This window comes from Rhinatrema bivittatum, chromosome 4 (genome assembly GCF_901001135.1).
Source record: "Rhinatrema bivittatum chromosome 4, aRhiBiv1.1, whole genome shotgun sequence".
NCBI classification, from domain to species: domain Eukaryota; kingdom Metazoa; phylum Chordata; class Amphibia; order Gymnophiona; family Rhinatrematidae; genus Rhinatrema; species Rhinatrema bivittatum.
Genome location: NC_042618.1, coordinates 410,481,539 through 410,505,285, shown reverse-complemented (window position 1 = coordinate 410,505,285; position 23,747 = coordinate 410,481,539). Strand labels below are relative to the sequence as shown.

At 43.4% G+C, this 23,747-nt stretch overlaps 1 protein-coding gene across 3 annotated transcripts in view; it reads right to left on the bottom strand.

Annotated features, from left to right (window-relative positions):
* Positions 1 to 1,335: 1,335 nt before the first annotated feature.
* The window catches only part of IL17RE (interleukin 17 receptor E), a 102,764-nt gene continuing 80,352 nt past the window's right edge, over positions 1,336 to 23,747 (bottom strand). For 2 of the 3 annotated variants that reach the window (XM_029601176.1, XM_029601174.1), the window contains exons 9-16: positions 23,270 to 23,457; positions 22,542 to 22,589; positions 19,482 to 19,527; positions 18,200 to 18,348; positions 11,930 to 11,998; positions 9,903 to 9,954; positions 8,316 to 8,423; positions 1,336 to 4,938 (exon numbers count right to left, since the gene is read on the bottom strand). In XM_029601176.1, coding sequence (XP_029457036.1) covers positions 4,316 to 4,938; positions 8,316 to 8,423; positions 9,903 to 9,954; positions 11,930 to 11,998; positions 18,200 to 18,348; positions 19,482 to 19,527; positions 22,542 to 22,589; positions 23,270 to 23,457 — 1,283 coding nt within the window. In that variant the 3' untranslated portion in view covers positions 1,336 to 4,315. The remainder of the gene's footprint in view (positions 4,939 to 8,315; positions 8,424 to 9,902; positions 9,955 to 11,929; positions 11,999 to 18,199; positions 18,349 to 19,481; positions 19,528 to 22,541; positions 22,590 to 23,269; positions 23,458 to 23,747) is intronic. The other variant, XM_029601175.1, reaches the window with a different exon arrangement.

Genomic DNA, 23,747 nt, shown 5'->3' with positions numbered 1-23,747 from the left:
TAAAGAGGTTAGGACTTTTCAGCTTGGAGAAGAGACGGCTGAGGGGGGATATGATAGAGGTGTTTAAAATCATGAGAGGTCTAGAAAGGGTAGATGTGAATCAGTTATTTACTCTTTCAGATAATAGAAAGACTAGGGGGCACTCCATGAAGTTAGCATGTGGCACATTTAAAACTAATCGGAGAAAGTTCTTTTTCACTCAATGCACAATTAAACTCTGGAATTTGTTGCCAGAGGATGTGGTTAGTGCAGTTAGTATAGCTGTGTTTAAAAAAGGATTGGATAAGTTCTTGGAGAAGTCCATTACCTGCTATTAATTGAGTTGACTTAGAAAATAGCCACTGCTATTACTAGCATTAGTAACATGGAATAGACTTAGTTTTGGGGTAATTGCCAGGTTCTTGTGGCCTGGATTGGCCACTGTTGAAAACAGGATGCTGGGCTTGATGAACCCTTGGTCTGACCCAGTATGGCATGTTCTTATGTTCTTTGAAAAGCGAGGTGGCAGCAGTGTCGGAGATGGAGAATAATGGGCCTGGGGTTGGGGAAGTGATACTGAGAACATTTTTCTTCCACTGGGTCCTGAGGAAAAAGTCTACCTGTTTCTCTGGTACGAGGAGGCAGTATAGAAATGTTTTAAAGCAAACAGGAGCACCTGGCTCCTCTTCACATTTACATTTCTTTATCCCCCAAGGCCTTTCTCCTTCTCTTACCCATCACTTTCTCTTTTGCAAGAGTTCGCGGTATGCGAGTCCCCTAAGGCCTTTACCTTGGCAGCTAAATCAGAGACAACCTGCCCTGGATTTCTCCAGGAAGCAGTATAATAGGGGACATGCTTCCCGATTCTCAGTAAGGGCATAAATAACGACTTGAAGGTCTCGTCCTCCAGTGACGTTACTCTTATCTAGGTCTGTGCTTACTTCGTGGACAGAATTTGTCTGAGGGTGTTGCTCCTGGCTGCCACTTACATGTTGGGTGACTTTGGACAAGTCGCTTTATTTCTCCCCGCCCAGATCTACTTTATTCTTGCAAGCAGATGAAAGAGGGCCATTTGTGGTCCTAAGGGCTTGCATTTTTACCAACCTTTTAAAGCAGTTTGCCTACCCAATTTGTACCTTTTTACTATTTATAGATAGAAATTCACAATGATTCAAGGCCGACATCCTTCCTTTTTTTTCCTTGCTTTTTAAATGTTTATATTGCCTTGTATAATGGTTGCATCCTAAGGCACCTTGCAAGTCATTTGCAGCCTGCAGTGCCCACCCTTCTGAATGTGAAGAGAATAAACAGCAAGGAAAACTAAAAAGAAAGAAAGAAAGATCTGTGGTTTGTTTGTTTTTTTTTATTAAGGTATTAAACAGAATACTAACAAGCTCATCCTTCATCAAAATAGTTAAGTTCAAATTTATTTGACAGTTTCCCCTTCAGTGAATCTTCCTGGTCTGACTTTATCCGATCTCAGTAGATGAGTGGCAAGACATCCCCTTCCCACCCTCCTCCCCAAGATTTCACATACATCCCATTTCACAATTCCCACTTTTTTTTTTTTTTTTTACAAAACTATCTACCACATTCAAATCAGAATTAAATTGATTTTTTCAAAAGTTTCATCATGTGTACTGATTTCTGGGACCTTTATGGTGAATAAAAAAAACTTGAAAGCTTACATTTCCAAAAAAAAGGCTCTCCAGAAAGGGTTCCTGCAGGCAGTTGTGAAGTCGTGGTCGAGTTTGTGCTTGCCTGGAGAAAAGATCCTACACATTTGGAATAGAAGCTTCTACAGCCTCTGACAAATAATTCCAAACCCATAATCCTCTGGGGGTAGGGGTTAATCCCGCCTCCTTCCCAGAATCCCATACCTGCAAAAGAAGGGAAGGCGGAACCAAGTTCTCATACCACCGGAGTTTTCTTCAGTCAATCAGATCAACTAAGGCCTACAGCTTGCAAGGTTTGCATTCTTATAAATTTATTTTTACACTTAGTGGTGAATGCTTCAATGCTGGAGGAGGCTTCCCAATCCCCTCCAACAGAAGATGAAATTCCACATGGAGAGGGCTGCGATGCTGGTAGGCTCTCTAACCTCTACCAGCAGAAGAGAAAGAGGGGAGGTGAATAAAGACAAAAGGGAAGGTGGGTGTGAGTGAGTGGGAAGGGAGGGAAATGTGAAAGTGAAGAAGAAAAATAGGATTATAAATGGGAGGGAAGGGAAGAAGTAAAGGGGGGAAAGGTGTATAGGGAAGGGGAGCCAAGGAAAAAAGTGAGAGGGGATGGAGAAAAGTGGTAGGAACTAGAGAGACTGTCAATGTATTGGGATTGGGGGGGAGTGAGTGGGAGACGGTGCACCATAAACACACCACCCTGCCATTTACCCACCCCACTCCCCATAGGGCAGGTGCTAAGGAAGGGGAGAGACAGGTGGCAGGTTTGTTAACTTCCTATAAACTTTTTTTGCTTCTATCTTATGTCTTACCTCCATGAGACCCCCTGCCTTCTCCTCTTCCCCAGCATTTCAAAAGCCACTGAAAGAGCTACCCCTCCACCTCCTCCCCAGCTCATCAAAACCGCCAGCCCTCTCTGAGATTTAAAATGTCACATGCGACCCTTCACTTATAAAACATTTGGGGACCCCCTGATATAGGGTAAGCAGTCCACCCCCCCCTTTTATTTTTTATAACAGGCTTAACAATAATTTATTATTAAACTTTAGATGTTCTTGCTATTATATATATAGACCTTTGTTTTCAGATTTTATTTTTCCTGTGAATTTCAATGCTATAACAAAAAAAAAACAAAAAAAATCAGTAGGAAAATGACTGTTATAGCAAACAGGAGCAAAATCAACCGAGAAGTCATTTTTCCCCACTGATTTTCTTTTTTTTTTTTTTTGTTAATAACAGAAATTTCTAGGAAAAATAAAATAAAACTGAAAACAAAGGTCCCTATATATATTATACATGCACTGCTTCAAATGTAACTTTTTTACTTAAAAAAAACCCCAAAACAAACTGAACTGCAGGAGCCCATTTCTGCCTTGATGAGCAGTACAGGGTCTCAAAGTTCCAGTCTCTCGTTTGAGAAGCCAGCACTCTCATCTGACATGCGTGGTGCGATGAAAACTACAACCTCGATGAAGGTACAAGAAGCCTGGAATTTCTAGAGGCCATCGTGATGGTATCATAGAATCAGGTACAGAGGAGGAGGGTGTGCTTGGCGGTGCTAGCACCACGGCACGGTAACAAAACACCTCCCCTTAGCAGTCCTTTATCACCGAATGGAGGGCAGCTGCTTGGTTATGGTCCTTGGTTCTAATTTAACATCTTAAATGATCACAATGTAGGATTAAAGATGACCCCCTCCCCCCTTCCCCTCACCATGAGATTTTATTCAATTACTGATCATCAGCATTGCAAGCAAACCAATGCCCAATAAACAGCAAAATCTCTCATGGAAAATACTGGTAGTTTGTCACGCCTCCCTTCCTATATTGCTGTGGGTTATTTATTTAGGGTGGGCAGTGATTCCTTTCATGTCCCAAGCTCATTCTTTTAGCCAGATAAGATGGCACCCAGACTGGCTGTTAAGGATATCACTTCCACAGGACATTATATATACCCTGGGACTCTACAGGGAAGCAGATACTAAGAGAGAGAGATTTCCTAGGATAGTCCACGTTCCCGGAAGTGTATTCCATCCATATTTAAATATGGATGGCACATTTATATGGTGATTCCATGTTAGCACTGAATGAACATTCTGAAATTGACTTTACTTGAAAAAGAAATTCAAGAAATGGCAGTAAGACTTCTAAACTAAAGGAAATGGCCCAGTTCACATTCCTGGACAGAGCAAGCAGCCAAGACCAGGTCACCCTCGTATACTGGAAAGAACTATGCAGAGTCAGTGACAAGTAGATTTCTCATCTTAGCCTTTGTTTATGTTGTCCACCAGTGGGGGAAGCTCCGTGCTGCTGCTGCAGGTCGTTTGTGGTCCTCAGCACTATAACAGGTATCAAAGGATTTCTGTGACAGAAGGGCCTGTGTAGTTCTGCATCCATTTTTAAATCCCTACTGAATTAAGGGTGGCATATTCACCACAAAAAGTGGCAGCAGCAGCTGTAGCTGTCCCAGGCAACAAGACCACCTGCAGCCCAGCCACAGGTCCATGTGAGTTCTGTCACCAAATAATGAGGAACTCGCAGAGATATCGGATATCTGAGGGGCTATGGCTGGAAACAGTTGCTGGACCTGGTATTGTAATAAACGTAGAGCTCCTTCTCTGTCTCCAAGATGCTCATTTACCATCCTATTCCGAATCCTCATAGCTGAAGCCGGCACCGGTCTACCCGAACCTGCAAGCCCGTGGTTTTTTCAGACTTTATCAGTCTCCTCACCAGGAACTTGGCACCTGCCCTAATCCAACATGGCAGGGGCTGGGTTGTGTTCCGCAATTCATTTACCAATCCATGCAAGTCCTCCAACAAGCAGTACTTGCGGATACCCTGCAGGGGTCCTGGGATGTCTTGTTTATCGCATAATCCTTCAAAATAAACCAGTGCATAGTCTCCTAATCTCCCCTTCTGCGCCGCCTCCTCCTTCAGATCGCTGTGAAGGCATGCCATGGCGGCACTGAACAGGTCCTGAGAATCTCTCCAGAAGTGGCTGTGCACATCCCTTCTGTTCCATACGTCATACATTCTTCTGCTTCCCTTGGTCCAAAGAAGTAGAACTTTACCCTTTTCAATTTTCACCAGCTCTCTTTTGCTGTAGAGCCACGGTAGGATCCCAATCTGGGCCACTCTGCCCACATCCCAGAGGTCTAGTATGACCTCGCATCCCAGAGTGCTGCGTAGGAAGTCCGCAAAGGCACAGATCAGAAACTTGTACTCTTCAGAATCCAAGGAATATATCAACAGGACTGTACGCCGCCAGAGTGGAGCTGCTGGGCAGAGAGAAGAAATGATCAATAGGCAAATTGCATACTAAACAGAAGCTACACTCTGCAGGACAATCTGATGGCAATATCTAACAGGAAGGAATGGGACACCAGGGTTAAACAGACATGGATCCTATTATCACAGTGGTAGTGTCCTTGTGTTTGGGTCACAGGGACCTCCATAGTTAAGGGTCAATTTGAAAAAACAAAATGTTCAGTTCCTAAACTTTAAGTCCTTAAATTTAGGTTTTTTTCAGCTGATTTTTGGCACCTATATTTCAGCCTCCAATTCATTTGCCCAGGATTTTGGAATCTAAGGAGTCTACAGTCAGATATTCAAAAGACCTAGGCATCAAACTTTAAAAGTTATTAGTTAGAATTATAGCCTGCCTAATTTATAATTTAAAAAAAAAAAATCCCAAACCAGCCTAGGCAGGGTAGAACCAGATAAATGCCTAGACTTTTGAACTGAAACATTTTCCCAGGCTCAATGCCTAAATTTACACTCTTTAAATCACAAGATGCTAGCAGAAGGATTGGTCCCTGATAGAGCAGAACAAGCTGTGATTAAACCGATCTTAAAAAAATAAATGTGGAAGAATGGATGACTGGGGCAATTACCAACCAATCTCCAACCTACCTTTCATCTCGAAAGTTCTAGAAAAAGCAGTCTTATCACAACTAGAGAACCACCTAGAAGATAGCAATATACTATACCCATACCAATTTCGATTCAGAAAAAACCGCACAACAGAAACGCTACTCATTTCCTTAGCCGACCCTATGCTACAAGGCTTTAACAACAATGAATCATATATGCTGGTGCTAATTGATTTAACAGCAGCATTCAACACAGTTGCCCATACACTTCTATGCCACCAGCTAAGAAAAATTGGAATAGATGGAAATGTTAACAAATGGTTCTCATCCTTCCTAAAAGATAGGACATTCCAAGAAAAACTGTGTAAACAAATTTCAGACACCTTCCCTTATCAATACAGGCATCCCCCAAGGTTCAGCACTTTCGGCCATGCTATTCAACATATATTTGCTGCCTATATGCGCATTACTAGCAAATCTAGAACTCAACTTCTTCCTGTATGCAGACGACATACAGTTCTATATCCCATTCAACAAAACATTTGAAAAAACTACGTTGTCTCTGTCAACATTCGTGAAGGTCATACAACGAAAGCTTTCTCAACTGAAACTAACTCTAAACCAAAAAAAAAATGAAGTTGTTTAGTTATGGAAATACAACAAAATAATCACACCACCAACCCTAGATCTAGGAATCACTAATAGTTCTCCCTCAGATCAAGTATGTGACTTGGGAATTCAGATCAACGAGAACTTCACTATGAAAAAGCATATAAGCAAATTAATCAAAACAGAGTACTTCAAGCTAAGAATATTACATCGATTGAAACCCTTGTTAACATCTCAAGACTTCTATACTATCTTACAAACAATTATATTTTCAAACTTAGACTACTGCAACTCTCTTCTACTAGGCCTACCATTGAGTCTACTAAAACCACTAGAGCTACTTCAAAATGCCTCTGTAAGATTCTTACTAGGAACAAGGAAATTTGAATACATTCACCCCCCTCGCTGATTGAGCTGAACTGGCTTCCTACACAATCCAGAATTCACTATAAAGTTTTATCTCTAATATTCAATATCATCAACAACATTAGCCCAAGTTTAATAGAAGTAACAATTCAAAACTATACACCACAGAGAGACCTAAGATCACAAACAAAGGATTGCTTATGGTACCTTCAACTCTGAACACACATCTAACGTAAATAAGAGATTGAATGTTTTCCATAGGAGGCCCCAATTTGTGGAACTCTTTCAGAGTCAATATGTCGAATAACAAACAGAATTTCAAGCGTGAACTGAAAACATGGCTCTTCAGAAAAGCATACAATTTAACGTAAAAGACCAATAATCAGATAACTACACCAGTACTAAAGATGAATGTTAATGGAGCGAGCAATAAGTGATGAATGATGTGAAGTACATTGAGCAATAATAATGAATGATGTGATGTTCAATGTTAGTAGGATTAGAACCTGGATTCCTGTTAGGTCAACCGTGAAAATGCACGAATATGAACTAGAATATACAGTAGCTAGTGTAATTTCCTAAAATATTTGATTATGAACGAGAACATGTATACAGTGCAGTGAATGCTAACACACAGTATGTGATCATTGACCATGAATATGTATGCAGATCTTGTAAACCGTTGTATCTTTGTTTGGAACAATGGTATATAAAACGCCTAAATAAATAAATAAATAAAGGTGCCTTAAAAATGGGAAGGGTTAGGGGAATTAACTGAAGTGCTCAGTGCTGGGTGGCTAAGTTAAGCTCTGAAGAGAGGTCATCCCTCTACCTGGACTAACTTCAGGCACATAAATTAGGTTCCCATGTAAAAAAAAAAAGTTTCGGCTCCTAAATTTGAGTGCTCATCACTCTCTGAATATCAAACTCCTAGAGCTCTAACTCTGATCCTGTAGCTGCCCATTTTTTAGGAAAGTGAATTAAAGTACCTAACAAAATTAGGAGCCTATATTCTGGTGCTCGGCTCTAGCTGACTTTCAAAAGGCACAGATTTAGGCTCCTAAATCCTTAAAAAATGAATTCCTAAGATACATTTGAAAAAATGAGATTTTGATTTGTCTAGTGTGCTCTGCTGGGTGTTAGGGGATGTGAGCATGGAGAAAAATAAACTTAAATGCAGTAAAGAGACACCAACATCTTCCTCCAAGTTTCCCGATTATCTCCAAATGCCACAATCCAAGAACTGGCTCACGTCACTCGAAGACTGAAGCTCCTTGAAATTTACTACTGATCACAGCTGAATTTCTATCCACTCCTTTGAGGTGATCTCAGATCCATCCTTTAAGTGCCTTCTCCCTGCTCTCTGCATCTACAGCATCTCTTCTTCAGTTTCCCTGTCTGTCCCCAAAACAGTAGTGACACCAGGCCCCCTCTTGCCACGTCATCTGAGCTACCAATTGTGTCTCTGCTACATGTGTATCTTTAATGGTTTGGTTACCCATTTTCTGTCTGCACAGGCAACTACTACCACATTTTTCTACTGCTGTACAGCTGCCTCTACATATTTCCAGCCATCTCTTCAGCATTGTGTGTCTACCCTACCATATATCACCATGTGCCCTACCGTTTCTGTCCACCCGTTCCTCTAAATTCTCCATTCACTTTGATCCAGCAATACATTCTTCTGATTGTTACACTGAGAGCTGAACAATCATTCAGTTTTATCCTTAAACATATCCTTTTAGTTTTGTTATTTTCAGAGAACAATGCATTTCAACGGCAAGGAGACAAGACAGTATGTGTTTCACCTCGGATTATTTTCTGGATGCTTCGGTAATTCAACAGGAGGAAGGAAATCACCACAAGTATCCCCAACAAGAAGCCTAAGGCCACCAGTCCAAGACGCCTGTTTGAAACTGAAAACGAATGCAACATTAGAACAAGAGAACCCATAATCCTTTCTGCTTTCATGCAGTGTCTCAGTGTGGCACAAAGAAACTACCTTGAGAACAGCTGGAGACATACAGCCTTAGGGGTAAATGACTTTGTATGGCCCTCATCTATATTAATGTAAGTACTGCACACAAAAAACTCTTCCAGGTGTGTGTTGACACATAGGGGTAGATTTTATAAAAGCACGCCCGTGCGTACTTTTGTTCACACACCAGGCGCAAACAAAAGTACGCCGAATTTTAATAGATATGTGCGTAGCCACGCGTATCCTTTAAAATCTGGGGTCAGCGCGCGCAAGGCTGCCCAAAATCGGCAGCCTGCGTGCGCCGAGCTGTGCAGCCTGCCTCCATTCCCTCCAAGGCCGCTCTGAAATCGGAGCGGCCTCGGAGGGAACTTTCCTTCCACCCCCCCCCAGCCCTATCTAACCCCCCCACCTTTGTTTAAAAGTTACACCTGCCAGAGGTAGGCATAGCAATTCCCCGGCCCGGGAGCTGTTTCGGAGGCCTCAGCCACGCCCCCGAATGACGCGCCATTGCAACACGCCCCCCTCCCCCCCAGGAAAGTCCCGGGACTTGCGCGCGTCCCAGGGCTTGCTCGGCGCGCGCAAGGGGAACTTGGGGCAGGTTTTCGGGGGGTATGCGTGTATCCCTTTGAAAATGTGCCCCATAATGTAAAATATTAACAGTGAAATGTTTCAGTATCTTCTCCACTTTGAACAAATATCATCTCACTTCATGTGAGTGAGACTTCTTCTTCATCTGAGGCCCCAAAAGGTTTGGACATGTTTCTGGTAGGGATGTACACTCATTTAAAATGACATAAGAAATGTTTCTTATGTCATTTCGTTTCTGAAATTAAACAAAAAAACCCAAAATTTCAGGTTGTTACATTTCATGAAATAGTGAATGCTATTTGGGAAAAAGAAATGAAAAATCAACCCCATTCCCTCCGGCACAAAACAAAAAAAAGGATCTATGCACACTCCAATTTGTGGAGGACAGGTCCATTAAACAACTGAGCAAGTAGCCATGCGGATGGCCACTTCCTATATCTGGGAATGTCTCTGTCTCCATCTGCTGGAAGGGAGGCATAACCCAGCAGGATGGATTGATCCGGCTATGTACAGGGAAAAGATCTATGCACACTCCCAATTTCTGGAGGACAGGTCCATTAAACAATTGAGTGAGTAGCCATGCGGACTGCCACTTTCTATATCTGGGAATGAGCAAAAAAGAAGGGATCTCCTGGGTACGTGCAAGAGACACGGATTGGCTGATGTCAGAGCCAGGATGCTGGCCTTGATGGACCCAGCACAGCACCTCTTATTGTTCGTATGTTATTCCCTTTGTCATAAGCCTTCATTCTTTTGTAATAACCCCCACTGTGCCACAAGGCAGGTCCTTCAAGCACCACTAAAACACAAAACCCAACTCAACACTCACAGTCTGGGCAGATAAGGTGTTTTCTTGCATAAAGGACATCTGAGCGCCACACCTGCCAAGACAAAAAGAAAGTCCATGAATAGAAAAGATTTTAAAATATTACAACCCGCAAAGAGGTTTTGTTTTTTTTTACCAACTTAGAAATAATAGAGAGAGGTGGCCACTCATAAAAACATAAGAATTGCTATGCTGGGTCAGACCGAGGTCCATCAAGCCCAGCATTCTGTCTCTGACAGTGGCCAATCCAGGTTACAAGTACCTGTGAGATTCTATAAAGATTTCTACTGGGAAAGCGACGCATGTCATTTTATCAGAACAGTCACCTGTATACAGGCAATGTGAGGAACTCCAGGAATGGTGACAGGGGCAGAACAGACAGCACCAGAGACTGAAACTCTACTGAAAGGAGAAGGAAAACAGAAATAGATTTAAGAGAAAAAAGAGGAAACAGGGTCATAAGAAGTGTCATGCTAGGTCAGACTAATGACCGATCCCGTTTCCAGCAGTGGCCAATCCAGGTCACTTGGAAGTAGCCAGCAGATCCTAAGGGGCAAATACATTCCATGCTGCTCACTCTCAGAAGCAAGATGGTGCCTTGTTGCTAGCTGCAGAATGCTTGTTCATGGAGGCCTGCCAGTCCTACTAGTGTGATCCAATTGTTTATCTGACATTAACATGGAGCCTATGGACAGCTTTTTTATCCATCAGTGGCAGGTGCTGGCATCTAGTGGAGTCGCAGTAGAGGACAGGAAAACTGCCCAAACATTAACTTCACACAAGGAAGTGAAGAACACCAAGCCCTGAAGACACTTCCCTACCCACTATCTCCTCTGTCCTGACAGCACCAAGGTTATCACCAACTAAGAGGAAGCAGGGGACCTTGGAAGCGAATTTTGGTGAGTGAACAAGCTGTTCTGGGGTCCAAATCAGGGGAGACAATTCCAAGAAACATCATATTGACCACTCTCTGGCAGGTGATCCAAGACCTCTGGAGGGATTATTGGGTTTGAAGGACCTCTTAAGCAGTGTCCAAATTTTGGAAGGAAAAATGAATACAACACAAGGTACTGTCCAATCTTTTACTACATTTAAGACTGATGTGCAGCCAAAATGAAGAGATTATGATTATGGTGGCTAAAGACAACATCATCAGTGCAAGAATAATTGAGGCCCTTCAGAATTACAAACAGATGACAGAAGCGATTAACTTTCTGGATTTTCGTAATATTTCTGGAATGGGGCTGCTCTGGGATTATCTTGTTGAATCTTTACAATCTTGCCATAATGCCTTACCACCCATTCTAAAGGCTATGTATGTAGGACTGTTACTTACACAGGAGGCAGAGGGTTAATCTGTCACTGCCTCAGCAAGAGGAACTTTATCTGTCACGTTAGTCTTGAAACTGGTTAAGAATCTTATTATTCGGTCTTTGTTTTTTTTGGGTTGGTTTTTTTTTTACATCTTCCTAAAAAATTTACAGGATCCAAAATCACACTGTTTCCTGGTTCCCATTTGACTCAAGCTAAAAGGCCATGTTTTCTTTCAATCCGTCCTGCAAGATTTAGAATGGGGGCAGATTTTGCTCTCAAATACCAAGTTAAGTTTTGTATAGTTCCATAATGACCTTCAATCCATTTTTCTGGGAACTTAACTAGCTGTTGAGTTTGGCTCATGTTACTTGTTTCTGCATAACCTGATGTAATATGCTTATGTGAGCTTACATATTTAAAATTAATAAAGAAACAAATTCTATTTTTCTTTAAAGTATTAAGAAGTGGTGATACCCACATCTGCCTGTCCTCCTGAAACCCGCCCAAGCCTTTTATAAACCTGGCTATTGTACCAGCCTTGGCCACACTCTGTGGCAATAAAGCAGGCACAGTATTCGTGGCAGCTTCATGCAGAAGAGTAGGGAGCTGGGAATGCCGCGTTTTGACCTTCCACAGAAGGTGGGAACTAAGGAGACCGAGGTAAGATCGATAGCCGGAAGGAGAGGAACAAGGAAGGAAGAGCGCACACTCTGTACCTGCACACAGCTCCCCAGGGCTGGAAAAGGCAAAATGAGGTGAAATGTTTCTGGGCTGGACTCATCTCTCTGTAAAAATAAAATGAGGATTATTAGAAAGGGTTTCCATCTTCCCTCCCCTACCTGCACTACAGTGCCCCGGATCCTACTCTTGCCCGTGTGTTACGGTGCTCTCATGTCTTTGATTCAGACTGTGTGCAGTGGTTTGCAAGAGAAACTATTTTCCACCCAGTGTTGGCATATCAGGTCAGTGTAGCAGGAAAAAGCAGACAGGCCTGTCAAAGATGTATGCCAGACACTAACTTGCCAGTGTCATGCGTAGCAGCAGGAAGACAGCTCATAAACTACTTTGCATTTTCCTGGCTCTTTAATCTGTTACTCACCTTTCCACCAAGGTGAGAATACTACAAGGGATAAAATTACAAGCACAGTCATGTTACTGACATGTGTAGGAAGCAGGCAAGTCATCCTTTTATTTATTTTAATAGCACTGAAACCAGGCAACAGAGTACAGGCTCCCCACACTGCTTCCCAGAAAGACTCTGGAGGCGGCTGCAAGCTCTCTTCCAGGGACACTAACCTCTCTCTCTCTCTCTCTCTCGGTGACATCTCTAATGATAAACTGCAGTAACTGTACACCATAATTTATGTCTTTTTACTTTCCCTCTTCCGGTCCCAGTTCCCTTCCTCTCATATTCTCTATTAATTTTCAATGCACAACCTTCTATGTTTCATAGTATAAAAATCACCTCAGCACGCTCCCGCTCTCCTTCCCCAGGTGTTATTTTTCCAGTGCTAGGGCTTTGATTGTCACACTATCCATATCCTTCTCCGTTTCTGCATAAAGAACGTGCTTTGCTGATCCACCCAGGCCTACACCTGCTTTAGTTCCAAATCCATGCACTTTTCCAACAAAGTGGATCCAACTTCCCCTCAGGCAGCAACTGTGAGTATTATAGAAGGGTACAGCAACACAGCTATACAGAGCCATAGCGTGCCTATGGCCAATATGGCCACGGCCATAGGCGCTGTTACAAAAAAAGTGCCATAGCACCGCCACCATGAGGGGCCTCAGTAAGTGGAACAGCAGCGTGGCCCGCCTGCCACGCTGGTGATTCTGGCAGAGACACGCTGCTTTTCGACTCATAGGCATCAGAATTGGGGTGCAGCCAAAAATGGAAGAAGCCTCATTGTTGCAGTGTGACGATGCATGATTTCCTGAATGCTGCTCACCCCCGAGGATCACAGCCTTGTAGCACGGACTGCTCCCTCCACCTGACGACGTCATTCAGGCTCTGGCAGCCGAGAGGGAGAAAGCAGCCCACGCTGTAAGGCTGAGATCCTTCCATTCTTCAGGAGAAGGGACATGAATGAGGGGGATCGTGGTAGTACCCCGTGGGGGTGAGCAACATTAAGGAAATCATGCACCTGCAGTGAGTGAGAGATGGGAGGGGAGGGAGAACAAGACTGCTGGGGAGTGGGAGGTTTGGGTGGGGAGAGGGCGCTGGGGATTAAGACTCCTGGAGAGTGGGGTGTCTTGAAGAGGAGAGGGACCAAGGTTCTGGGGAGTGGAGGGAAGGGAAACGACTGTGAGGGAGCATGTGTGTGGGAGACAGAACAGGTGCGTATGTGTGTGGGAGAATGATAGTGAGAGAAAGCATGCATGTGATTATTCATGTGGGAGAAAGAGCGAGCATGTGTATGGAAGACTGACCTCCACTTCCTCTCTGCCTGCTAATCCATGACAATTTCTGGGTTTCTGGAAATCAAAAGTTCACAGATACGGATAACTGGTGATTTTTTAAAAATCCTTATTAGTTCTAATTATTGGGTGTTATTCGATGTGTTATTTGAAATATTTTAATGACTGGAAAACTTTTATGCAATTGTTAATTATTGAATGCTATTCTATTCATTAGCTTTGAATTATTCTTTTTATTGGTATGGTTTTACTAAATTTCGTTTTATGAGAAATGGTAATGCTTCTGTTCTTTCATTGTTGCAGTGCATATAGAATTTGGCTTCTTGTGGTTTCCAGTTCAGTTTTTGCCTGTACATTTCTATTTACATTTTATGGTCTCTCTATTCTGTATTTATTTTATTTATTTATTTATTTAACATTTCTTTTATACCGATATCCGTTCGCACATCGTATCGGTTCACAGTGAACAAAAAACCATTGGGCAGTGCCCGTACATTTAACATATAACAGATAATTTATATTTAAGGGTCTATCTGTGTTTTGCATGTATGATTAAGGTATTCGAATAGTGTGTAGTTTGTATGTAGAGATCTATAGCAGCTTGGCTGGCTCTGTTTTCCTAACAGGGGGTGTGTGTTGGTGTTTTAAACCTGGTGTAATATTTATATTTATATTTTAAATATAAATTATAAAAATAATTTATATTTAAGGGTCTATCTGTGTTTTGCATGTATGATTAAGGTATTCGAATAGTGTGTAGTTTGTATGTAGAGATCTATAGCAGCTTGGCTGGCTCTGTTTTCCTAACAGGGGGTGTGTGTTGGTGTTTTAAACCTGGTGTAATATTTGCAGTGTTAACTTTCATAGGTAGTGTTGTTGCTGTTTGAGTGCTGGCAATTAGTGTTGTTTTGATACAGAAAGCTTACTGCATTGTAATTCTGTTTTTTGTTTTGTGGCTCTCTGAGGGTTCTTGCCCAAGCCCAAGATGCATTACAGTAGACCAAATATCATATGAGTTCCAAGTGTCTCTTGCTTTTTTGCAGGATTTTCTGGTTGGCACCACAGCAGTGCATGTAAATATAATAAACATATTGTAAGTGATATTTTTACCTCAGAGGACTATGCTTTCAATGTCCTTTTTCATATAAAAGCTGCTTTAAATGCATAATGTTTAATTGTGTATGAGGTGGGGGTACAAGCTTGTAAGATTTTCCTAGGGTGCCTATTACCCTTGCACTGGCCATGGGGATTACTGTACAAACATTTAACAAGGTTAAATTTTTGTACAGTAACTCATGGGGTTATGTTATGTTGCTCGCTCATTCACTCTCTCTCTCCCCCACCCCGGGAACTCGCAGCAGCAGCAGCCTCCTCCCAACGCTAACCTCCTTCATTTTCAGCCCTCGCGGAGGCGGAGTCCCATCAGCCGCGGTTGAACCTCTTCATTTTTCTCCGAGCCGCGCTGCAGTCTTCTTTTCTTCGGGCCGATGCCAAGCGCACTAGCGTGGCCTCTTCTTGCCGCGCAGGCACCCGATACTCTCCACTTCCTCTTCCGGGCCGGGGGGGGGGCGGGAAGAAGAGAGCACGCCGGTGCCGCTGACTCCAGCTGTCCTGCCGTGTTCCGCCCGGGCTGACAGCATTTTAAGCCCGGGCGGAGGAGGACCGGGGAGCAGCTGGGTCAGCGGGAAAGTGTGGCGACACTTGTCTGTGAGCCAGATGCAGCCCTCAAAAGAGCCATATCTGGCTCGCGAGCCATGGGTTCCCGACCCCTGATCTAGTGAGCCATGGCTGGATGCAGCTGCAGTCTCATTTCTTAGTTCCCTCTTGGCCTGCAGGATGTCCTCCCGTCAGCAGGGGGCGCTGGAGAGCAGCACTTATCGGCAGGTGCTCCTGCTTTCCCCTCTGCTGGCTCTCCTGTGCAGCAGAAACTGCAAGGGGCTCTTTAGGCTTGTGACACCTGCTCACGCCCTGCAGTTCAGATTGTTAGAGGCTAGCAAAGGAGGAAGAACAGCTCTTGCCAAGACTGCTCCCAGACATTTGTTGTTCAGGGATTTGGGGTGGAGTGGGGAAAGGGACAGATGAATGTGCCACAGTGTGTGTGGTGTGTGGGGGGGGGGGGGGTGAGGAGAAGGAAGAGAAGATGATGATGCCAGGAGATGGGGGACAGGGAAATTGATGATGCCAGGGGTTGTGAGAGAAGGTTGGAGGGAGAGGGAAGGTGATAATGATACCAGGGAGTGAGTTTGAGGGAAGGTGGTGCCAGGGTGTTGGGGAAACGGAAGTTTGATTTGATGTTAATTGGGGACAGAAGTGGAGAGAAAGGGAAGATGATGATGCCAGGAAGTGAGGGAGAGGGCAAGTGATGCCAGGGTTGAAGGGAAAAGGAACAAGCAGGTAATGATTGGGATGGGAAGTGGAGGGAAAGAAGAGAAAGTGATGATGCCAGGGGATAGGAAGTGAGAATTTTGATGCCAGGGGGTGAGGGAGAGGGGTGGAAGAGGAAGGAAGGAGATGATGCCAGGGGTCAGAGGGATAGGGTTGGAGGGAGAGGGAAGGTGATGATGATGCCAAGGGGTGAGGGAGAGAGGTGAAGGCAGAGAGAAGGAGATGATGAATCTTAAGTAACTAAAACCTCTTTTCCCTGCAGATTTCAGACCTGTCCTGCAAGCCCTTATTATTTCAAGTTTACACTATTGCAATTCTCTGTAATAGTCTAAACACCTTCTTACAAACACCAAACTCAAGGAACACATTCTCCTCGACCTCCACTGGCTACCAATTAAACACCGCATTCATTATAAGATCCTGATGCTAATCTTCAATCTAATTCACAATTCATCTGCCCTCTGGCAATGCATTTCTCTATGCCTATATCAACCTCAAAGTCACTTAAGATCAATTGATAAAATTCTTCTCCAGGTTTCAACGGTTAAAATCGCTAGGCTAGAAAACACCAGAAAACGTTGCCTTCTCACGGGCAGGTCTATTCTAACCACACTCAGACTCATAACCAACCCTAAAGAATTCAAGAAGAAACTTAAAACCTATTGCCTCCGACACACACAGTTCAGAATAATACCTCCCCTAATCTCCTTCATTCAATGTACATCTTGTCACTTTGTCACTTGTTTTATTATTATGCTACCATTTTATTTTGTTCATTACGTACCTTTTAATTTGTAAACCACCTAATCTTTTTTCATTTATTATCTGTTTTTTCATTGTTATATTGATATATTGTTATATTGATATTTTGTTATTTTGTTATATTATTTTTCATTTATTATCTATTTTTTCATTGTTATATTGATGATATTTTCATTTGTTATATTTTATATATGTTTTATCTTGTAGACCGCCTAGAACTCTATTTCTTGAATAAGCGGTATACAAAAGCTTTTAAATGATGATACAAGGGGGTGGGGAAGAGGTGATGAAAATGTGGTGGTGATGATGCTTGGGGATGGAGGCAGAGGGAGATGATGATGCCAGGGGGTGAGGGAGAGGGAAAGTGATGATGATGAGGGATGAAGGGAGCAGGAAGGTGATGATGATGTGAGGGGGTGGGGAAGAGGTGATAATTTTGATGCCAGGAGGTGGGGGAGAGGGAAGGTAGTGGTGATGATGATGTTGGGAGTGAGGAGGTGGAGAAAGTGATGATGCCAGGGGGTACAGGAGAGTGGTGGAAGGAGAGGGAAGGTGATGATGATGCAAGGGTGGGGGAAGAGGGGGAAGGTGATGATGCCAGGGAGAGGGGTAGAAGGAAAGGGAAGGTGGTGATGTTGATGCCAAGGAGCGAGGGAGAGGGAAGGTGGTGATGATGTCGTGGGGGGGGGGGGGGGGGGAATAAGGAAGGGAAGAAGATTATGATGCCAGGGGAGAGGCATGATTATGATACTGGGGGAAGAGGGTAGGGAGAGAAGGAAGATAAGAGAAGAGAAAGTGATGATGGGGAAGTGGATGGTGTAGCACAACAAAGTGACCCCTGTGCCACGAAACAAAAAAGGTTGGGAACCACTGGTCTAGGCGCTCAGTTTATTCTTCGATATCTGTGTAAATGTATGTTTTACTCATTTACAGGTGAATTTTCAAAGCAGATACTCACGTAAATGTAACAAACTATCATAGCAATTTTCAAAAGCCATTTACGCTAGTAAAGTGCACTAATGGCTTATATTGTAGTATGGGTAAAGTGCATTTTTAAATGTGTAAATGCTTTTCAAAATCAGGCCTTTAAGTTCTAAGTATGTATATTTTGTTTCTGCACAGCTGAGATCTTATCTGGATGTCCATATTACTTCTGTTTGCTTATCCTAATCCTAAAGATCGGATTCATATTGTGTTTGAATGCTGGTTTTCTTTGTTTTGCTTACATTTACTTATTTCTTTTTACATTCGCTTCCTGACTGTTTTTACCATTTCACTCCCTTCAGGTCTCTCTTTGCATTACTTTTCACAAAGGGGAATAATTTCCTTCTCCATCATCCTCCCATCCCACTCCTCCAGGCTGCTTTTCCAATAGCTTTGAGTCTGCAATGAAAACCCCACATCCCTCCAAGCCCCCATACCCGTCTAACAGTGTAAACTGGGCTCCTGGAATCACAGTAGTGAGCACTGGGTGTGCATGTTGTTGCGCTGAAGGATGCTGGAATGCGGGAGGTGAAGCGCAGGAGGAGCTGCAGTGTCTGCACTTCTGCTGTCACACTCCAGGCTGTATCTGTGGAAAGAGAAGCACACTTGAAACTCTTCTGCTGAAAGGCCACAAGGAGGCAGGAAGGCAGTCAGTGGAGGCATTGGGAACCTTCTTCCTTCCCAGTCTGATTCCTCAAATACATGTTTGGGTTTGATGGTGTCACGATGTAAGTAATATTCAGGAAGGCAGTTAGGGCAAAGTACGGGCAGAAATGAATGATGGTCGAAAAGTCAGAATTTTGCCCGGGATCCAGTCAGACAGCTGAACCTGCCTTTACCAGAGGCAGTGCTCAAAGTCCCTGGGGAGAGGGGAGGGGAGGAGAATCCCAATCATCATAGCATGGCAGCATCTAATTGCCAGGCTCAGCGTGCAGACTGTCACTGTGATGGCTAGGCTAGATGAGAGGAAAAAGCTCGCAAAGAGGATAAGTTTCCAAAAGGACTTCTGCAGGTGAAGTAGCACCTTACCCTCAGAAACGGCCCTTTTATAAGACTGCATGACTGAAACGTGTAAAATTTCACAAATATACACTGTATGCACGCAGTTGTACATTCATAGGGAGAGGCATTCCATGGGATGGGCATCTGGGACCCCATGAATTCTCTTAGCAAACTTACTTGCACCAAATAGCAGGTATAATTGCATGCTTGTAATTTTGCCGGGATTAATTCTCAAAGTGGACTTGAACGTGAAAGTTTGCAACTAGGGGCTCATAACAACCTGTTAATGTATGCGGCCTGTTATAAAATTACCCCCAAAATGAGGAAAATCCAGGGTAGTTGTGAGTGAAAGTTCATGGCACTATAGCCCAGCATACGTTCAGAGTGAACTGAAAGCCCAAAATTGCAGGAGGAAACTACCAGACAAAAAAAAAAAAAATTAAAAGTCCAGCATCGATGGCAGCTGAGTGAATCTGGCTATTGCGGTTCTATAAGGGGTCTTTGCAGATGCTGTTCCTAACCAGTTTTCAATATTTATCATCATCATCAAGAATAACCTAGTACAAAAGGTTCGGGTCTTACAATACCCCAACTTGGCATCAAAACAAATAAAAAACGCACTTATTTTCAAGAAGGATTTGGGTGTGTGTGACTTTTTTTTTTTTTTTTTGGCACAAGTTAGCATTCCTGAGAAACGTAAGAAGAATGTTCCCTTACCTCTTGTGCGAGGGCATTCCACATGACTGCTGTTCCCACAGGAAAACTGCAGAAAGACATAAATAGCCAGACATATTTACTCCCGGCGGAGGTATCACATTGCCGCGAAAGCTTCACACAGGTGGCATCGCTGCCCCGTGGAGTTAACAAGGCTGTCGTGCGGGAGGAGCGGCCTAACGGTTAGAGCAACGGGCTGAGCACTGGGGAAGCCAGAATTCTCCCACTGACACGTCTTGTGACCCTGGGCAAGTCACCCTCCCGCCTATTGCTTCTGGCACCCGCTTAGTCTCTAAGCTCTTTGGGGAAGGGATTTATTGTACAGCACCATATACGTCTACAGAAATGCTAACTTATCAATGCAGCTTTCACAATAGTGGAGGAGCAGCCTAGTGGTTAGAGCAGTGGGCTACCACTCAGGGAAACCAGGGTTCAAATCCAACTGTTACTCCTTGTAACTTTGGGCAAGTCACTATACCCTCTGTTGCCTCAGGTACAAAATTAGATTGCAAGCCCTGTGGGGATAGGGAAATACCTACAGTACCTGAATGTAATCTGCTTTGATGCACACTCTGAAGTGCCGAAAGGCGGAATATAAAAATCTAAATAAATACCGTCTAGCAACAAGCTCAGCTAGACAATGTCTTGAGATTTCTTGGCTCAAGTTATCACTTACTGTATGCTACAATTGTAACCCTGTACTACTTTTGAATTCTGCTTGGAGTGTATGTTATATGATAAATAAATAATTAAATACATACAAAATAGATTCAGAGTCTACGTGTCAGCTGAGCTCATGCGCCAAGGCACAGACTCTCACTGTAGCCTTCTCTATTTACCGCCACTGCCGCTTGCTGGTACAAAGTTACTGTTTTCAAACTTAAAATTGAATATCGCAATCACGAAAGAGGTAAATAGGGAGATAAGTATGGACGTTTTTCCTTGAAAATTTAACATCTGAGCAGAAATCTGAAGCAGCCTCTAAGACCATGACCAGCCAGTTTCCTATTCTCTCCCTTTATCTGCAAGAATTTCATCCCATCGTCTATTCAACATCTCAGAAAAATTAGAAATATCTATTTTCTAAAGTCCTGATTGATAAATATAAACTCAAGTGTTTATGCACTTGGGAGGGGATAGGGGACACAATTTTCAAACCCTGTGAAGAGCTTGCAAGCCCATGGGCTCAAAAGGTAAGTCCCTATAAAAGTTTCCTGTCCAAAATTCAGGACCAACGGGGACCATGAGTTTCCGTCTGCTTTGTAGCAGGGTTCAAAGTGCAGGCAGGGATTTCACAAGGAAATGCCCACCACTTTTTTTTTTTGCTGCAGCTTGGAAGAACCTGCAATTGGCAATTTACCTGGGCAAGTCCAAGAGGGCAATCTTCAAAGGAATCTAGCCAGCTAATTAAAAGCATTAGCTGATTAGCTCCCACCGTGAACACCACATCCTCCAGAGCAGCTTCATTCAGCCGCTTTAAAAAAGCAGGTGTTCCCTGGGGTGCAACTTGGTGGGGGAACTAAAGCACACCCGGACCCAGAATTTTCAAAGATGTGCACGTAGTTTCCCTTGCATACCTCACCCACAGATACAGCAGGTGCAATGTAGGCAAGTTAAGTGTACGCACATTTTTTCTTTGAAAACTAGCTCACACTAGTACAGGTGCATAAGTACCTGCATATTTTGCCAATAGTTTAGCTTAGTTTTCTTAATCTCCCTTCTAACAGGTAAAAATCACAGCAATGTACCAAGTAAACCAATTTATACAAATTCAAAATAAGGAAAAAAAAGTATTAACTAAGTAAACCCGAATAATACAATAAAATAAAGTGTAAAAAAAAAAATACAACCATGAGATATTAACTCTAATTTAAAATAATAATTAGCATCAATTCATTTTATAATCCTGTGGGCCAGATTTTAAAACGTATGCGCGGGCATAGATTTGTGCGCGCTACCCCGCGCGCACAAATCTACGCCTGATTTTATAACATGCATGCGCAGCCGCGCGCATGTTATAAAATCCGGGGTTGGCACACGCAAGGGGGTGCACCTTGCGCGCGCTGAGCCCTAGGGGAGCCCCGATGGCTTTCCCTGTTCCCTCGGAGGCCGCTCCGAAATCGGAGCGGCCTCCGAGGGGACTTTCCTTTCGCTCCCCCCACCTTTCCCTATCTAACCCGCCCCCCCAGTCCTACCTAAATCCCCTTCTCTACCTTTGTTCTCCTATTTACACGTGCCTGAGGCAGGTGTATCTTGCGTGCGCCGGCCAGCTGCCGGCGCACCAACCCCTGGCACAACCACTGTGCCGGAGGCCTCGGTCCCGCCCATTTTTCAAAGCCCCGGGACATACGCACGTCCCGGGGCTTGCGTGCACCACCGAGCTTATGCAAAATAGGCTCGGCGCGCACAGGGACAGGGTTTTGGGGTTACGCACGTAACCCTTTGAAAATCTACCCCTGTGCAAATAACCAAGTTTGAACCTATTTCCTAAATTTTAAACAATCCTCCAAAGAGGGCAACCAAAGGCAAAGAATTCCATAAGAGAGGTGCAAGGTAGGAAAAACTTTTCTCCCGAGTCCACTCTAATCTAATTTCCTTAGGAGAAGGCAATCTTAATAGCCTTTGTCGGGAGGAATTCAGTGAACAAAGTGGTTACTGATGACTAAAAAAATGTGAAAAGTAAGGGGAAAGATCTAGATGTAAAGCTTTAAATGTAAGACACAAAATCTGAAATCTTATTCTACAAATAATTGGTAGACAATGGAGGTCCTGCAAAAGTGAAGTTACATGAATTGCTGCCCTTTAAGATTTAATTTGCTGTACCACCACACTCATATTTATAAATATATTTTTCTGCTACAAAGTCACCTAGCCTGCTTCTTGTGTCTGACCCTATGTAATATACATGGTTTATGATAAGCAGGACTTGGGTGTACCTTGCTGTAATTACACACACTTACTCCCACAGTTCGGATGCTTCATGCACCTGAATTGTGATTCCCTACCTGGACCAAAAACATTAACAAAACAAAAAATGCTTAAGTAACGGCAATCATCTCTTACCCTGAAGCAAATCCATGGGTTGTTATCCACGTTATCAATGCTGTAAACCTAAAGCAATTAGAGCAAAGTCAAAATGTAAAGCCACCCTCCAGTTCGTACTGATATAAATGGAAGAATCCCATTAAAGATACTCCAAGGTGTCAAGAGCAGATGAGAAACAGACAAAGCAACAAATGTTTAAGAGGAGCAAACACAGGCGTGACACTTAGAACCTGCCCAAGAGCAGGAATGGGACCATACCCTGCGCTTCCAGTTCTAGAAAGGGTAACATTTGGGGTCCTGCAGAGCACCAAACTTCCCAGGCATGCCTATAAAATCTAGAATGGCTGGTCCTCATCCTTATAGTCTCTGTCCTAGGCTTGTGAGGTCTGCTCGACATATCTTCTTCTGAGCAGATTCTTCATATTGCCCTCACAGCCTTTTCCAGCTTCCTTCTTATGGTGAGAAAATTGTGGGACAATAGATGCTTCTGAATACTAATGCCATATTGACACAAACAAGTAATGAAAACCTAGATTAAGTAACATTTTCTCACCCCACCCCCCTCTTCTCTCTGCTAAGCCCCATATTTTCTGCAGCCCAGAGGAATTCTAGCATATTTCATTCTCTCTTCCAGAGTACTTCAACTTTTAGCACGTCCTCAGCAACTGCAGCAGCACCCTCCATGCTACGGAGTGCGCCCGGTGCAAGTGGCTTACCGCTGCCTCCTCTGGTGAATTATCCCTTACCGATTCGGACTCCAGTGCGGTGGAGTTAGGAATATCCTCACATGGGGAGTGAGTGATGTCATCGTGTTTCTGGCAAAGGGAAGCTGCTGGCTTCACAAGGCACAGGGATTTAAATTCCGTGACCATCTGGTCCTTGTGGGAGGGAACAACTTCATAAAATTGTCCTGACTGCCAAAAATCTGAACCATCTGGAAATAAAGGATCATATGCATACAGAAATTATCTTTAACATACAAGCTCCTTTTCACATCAGCATTTCATCTGGTTAAATTGAAAACTACAAAATGGGGTACATAAAATTGCCATATTTGGTCAGACCAAGGGTACATCAAGCAGAGTATCCTGTTTCACCATGGATTTCATTGGCCTTTTGGAAATCTGTACTGCCAATTTCCCAATTGGACAGCAGCTTGTACTATTGGACTCTTAGCATTAAAAATGCATGTATTTACTTATTCTTTCATTTGACTTTTAACCC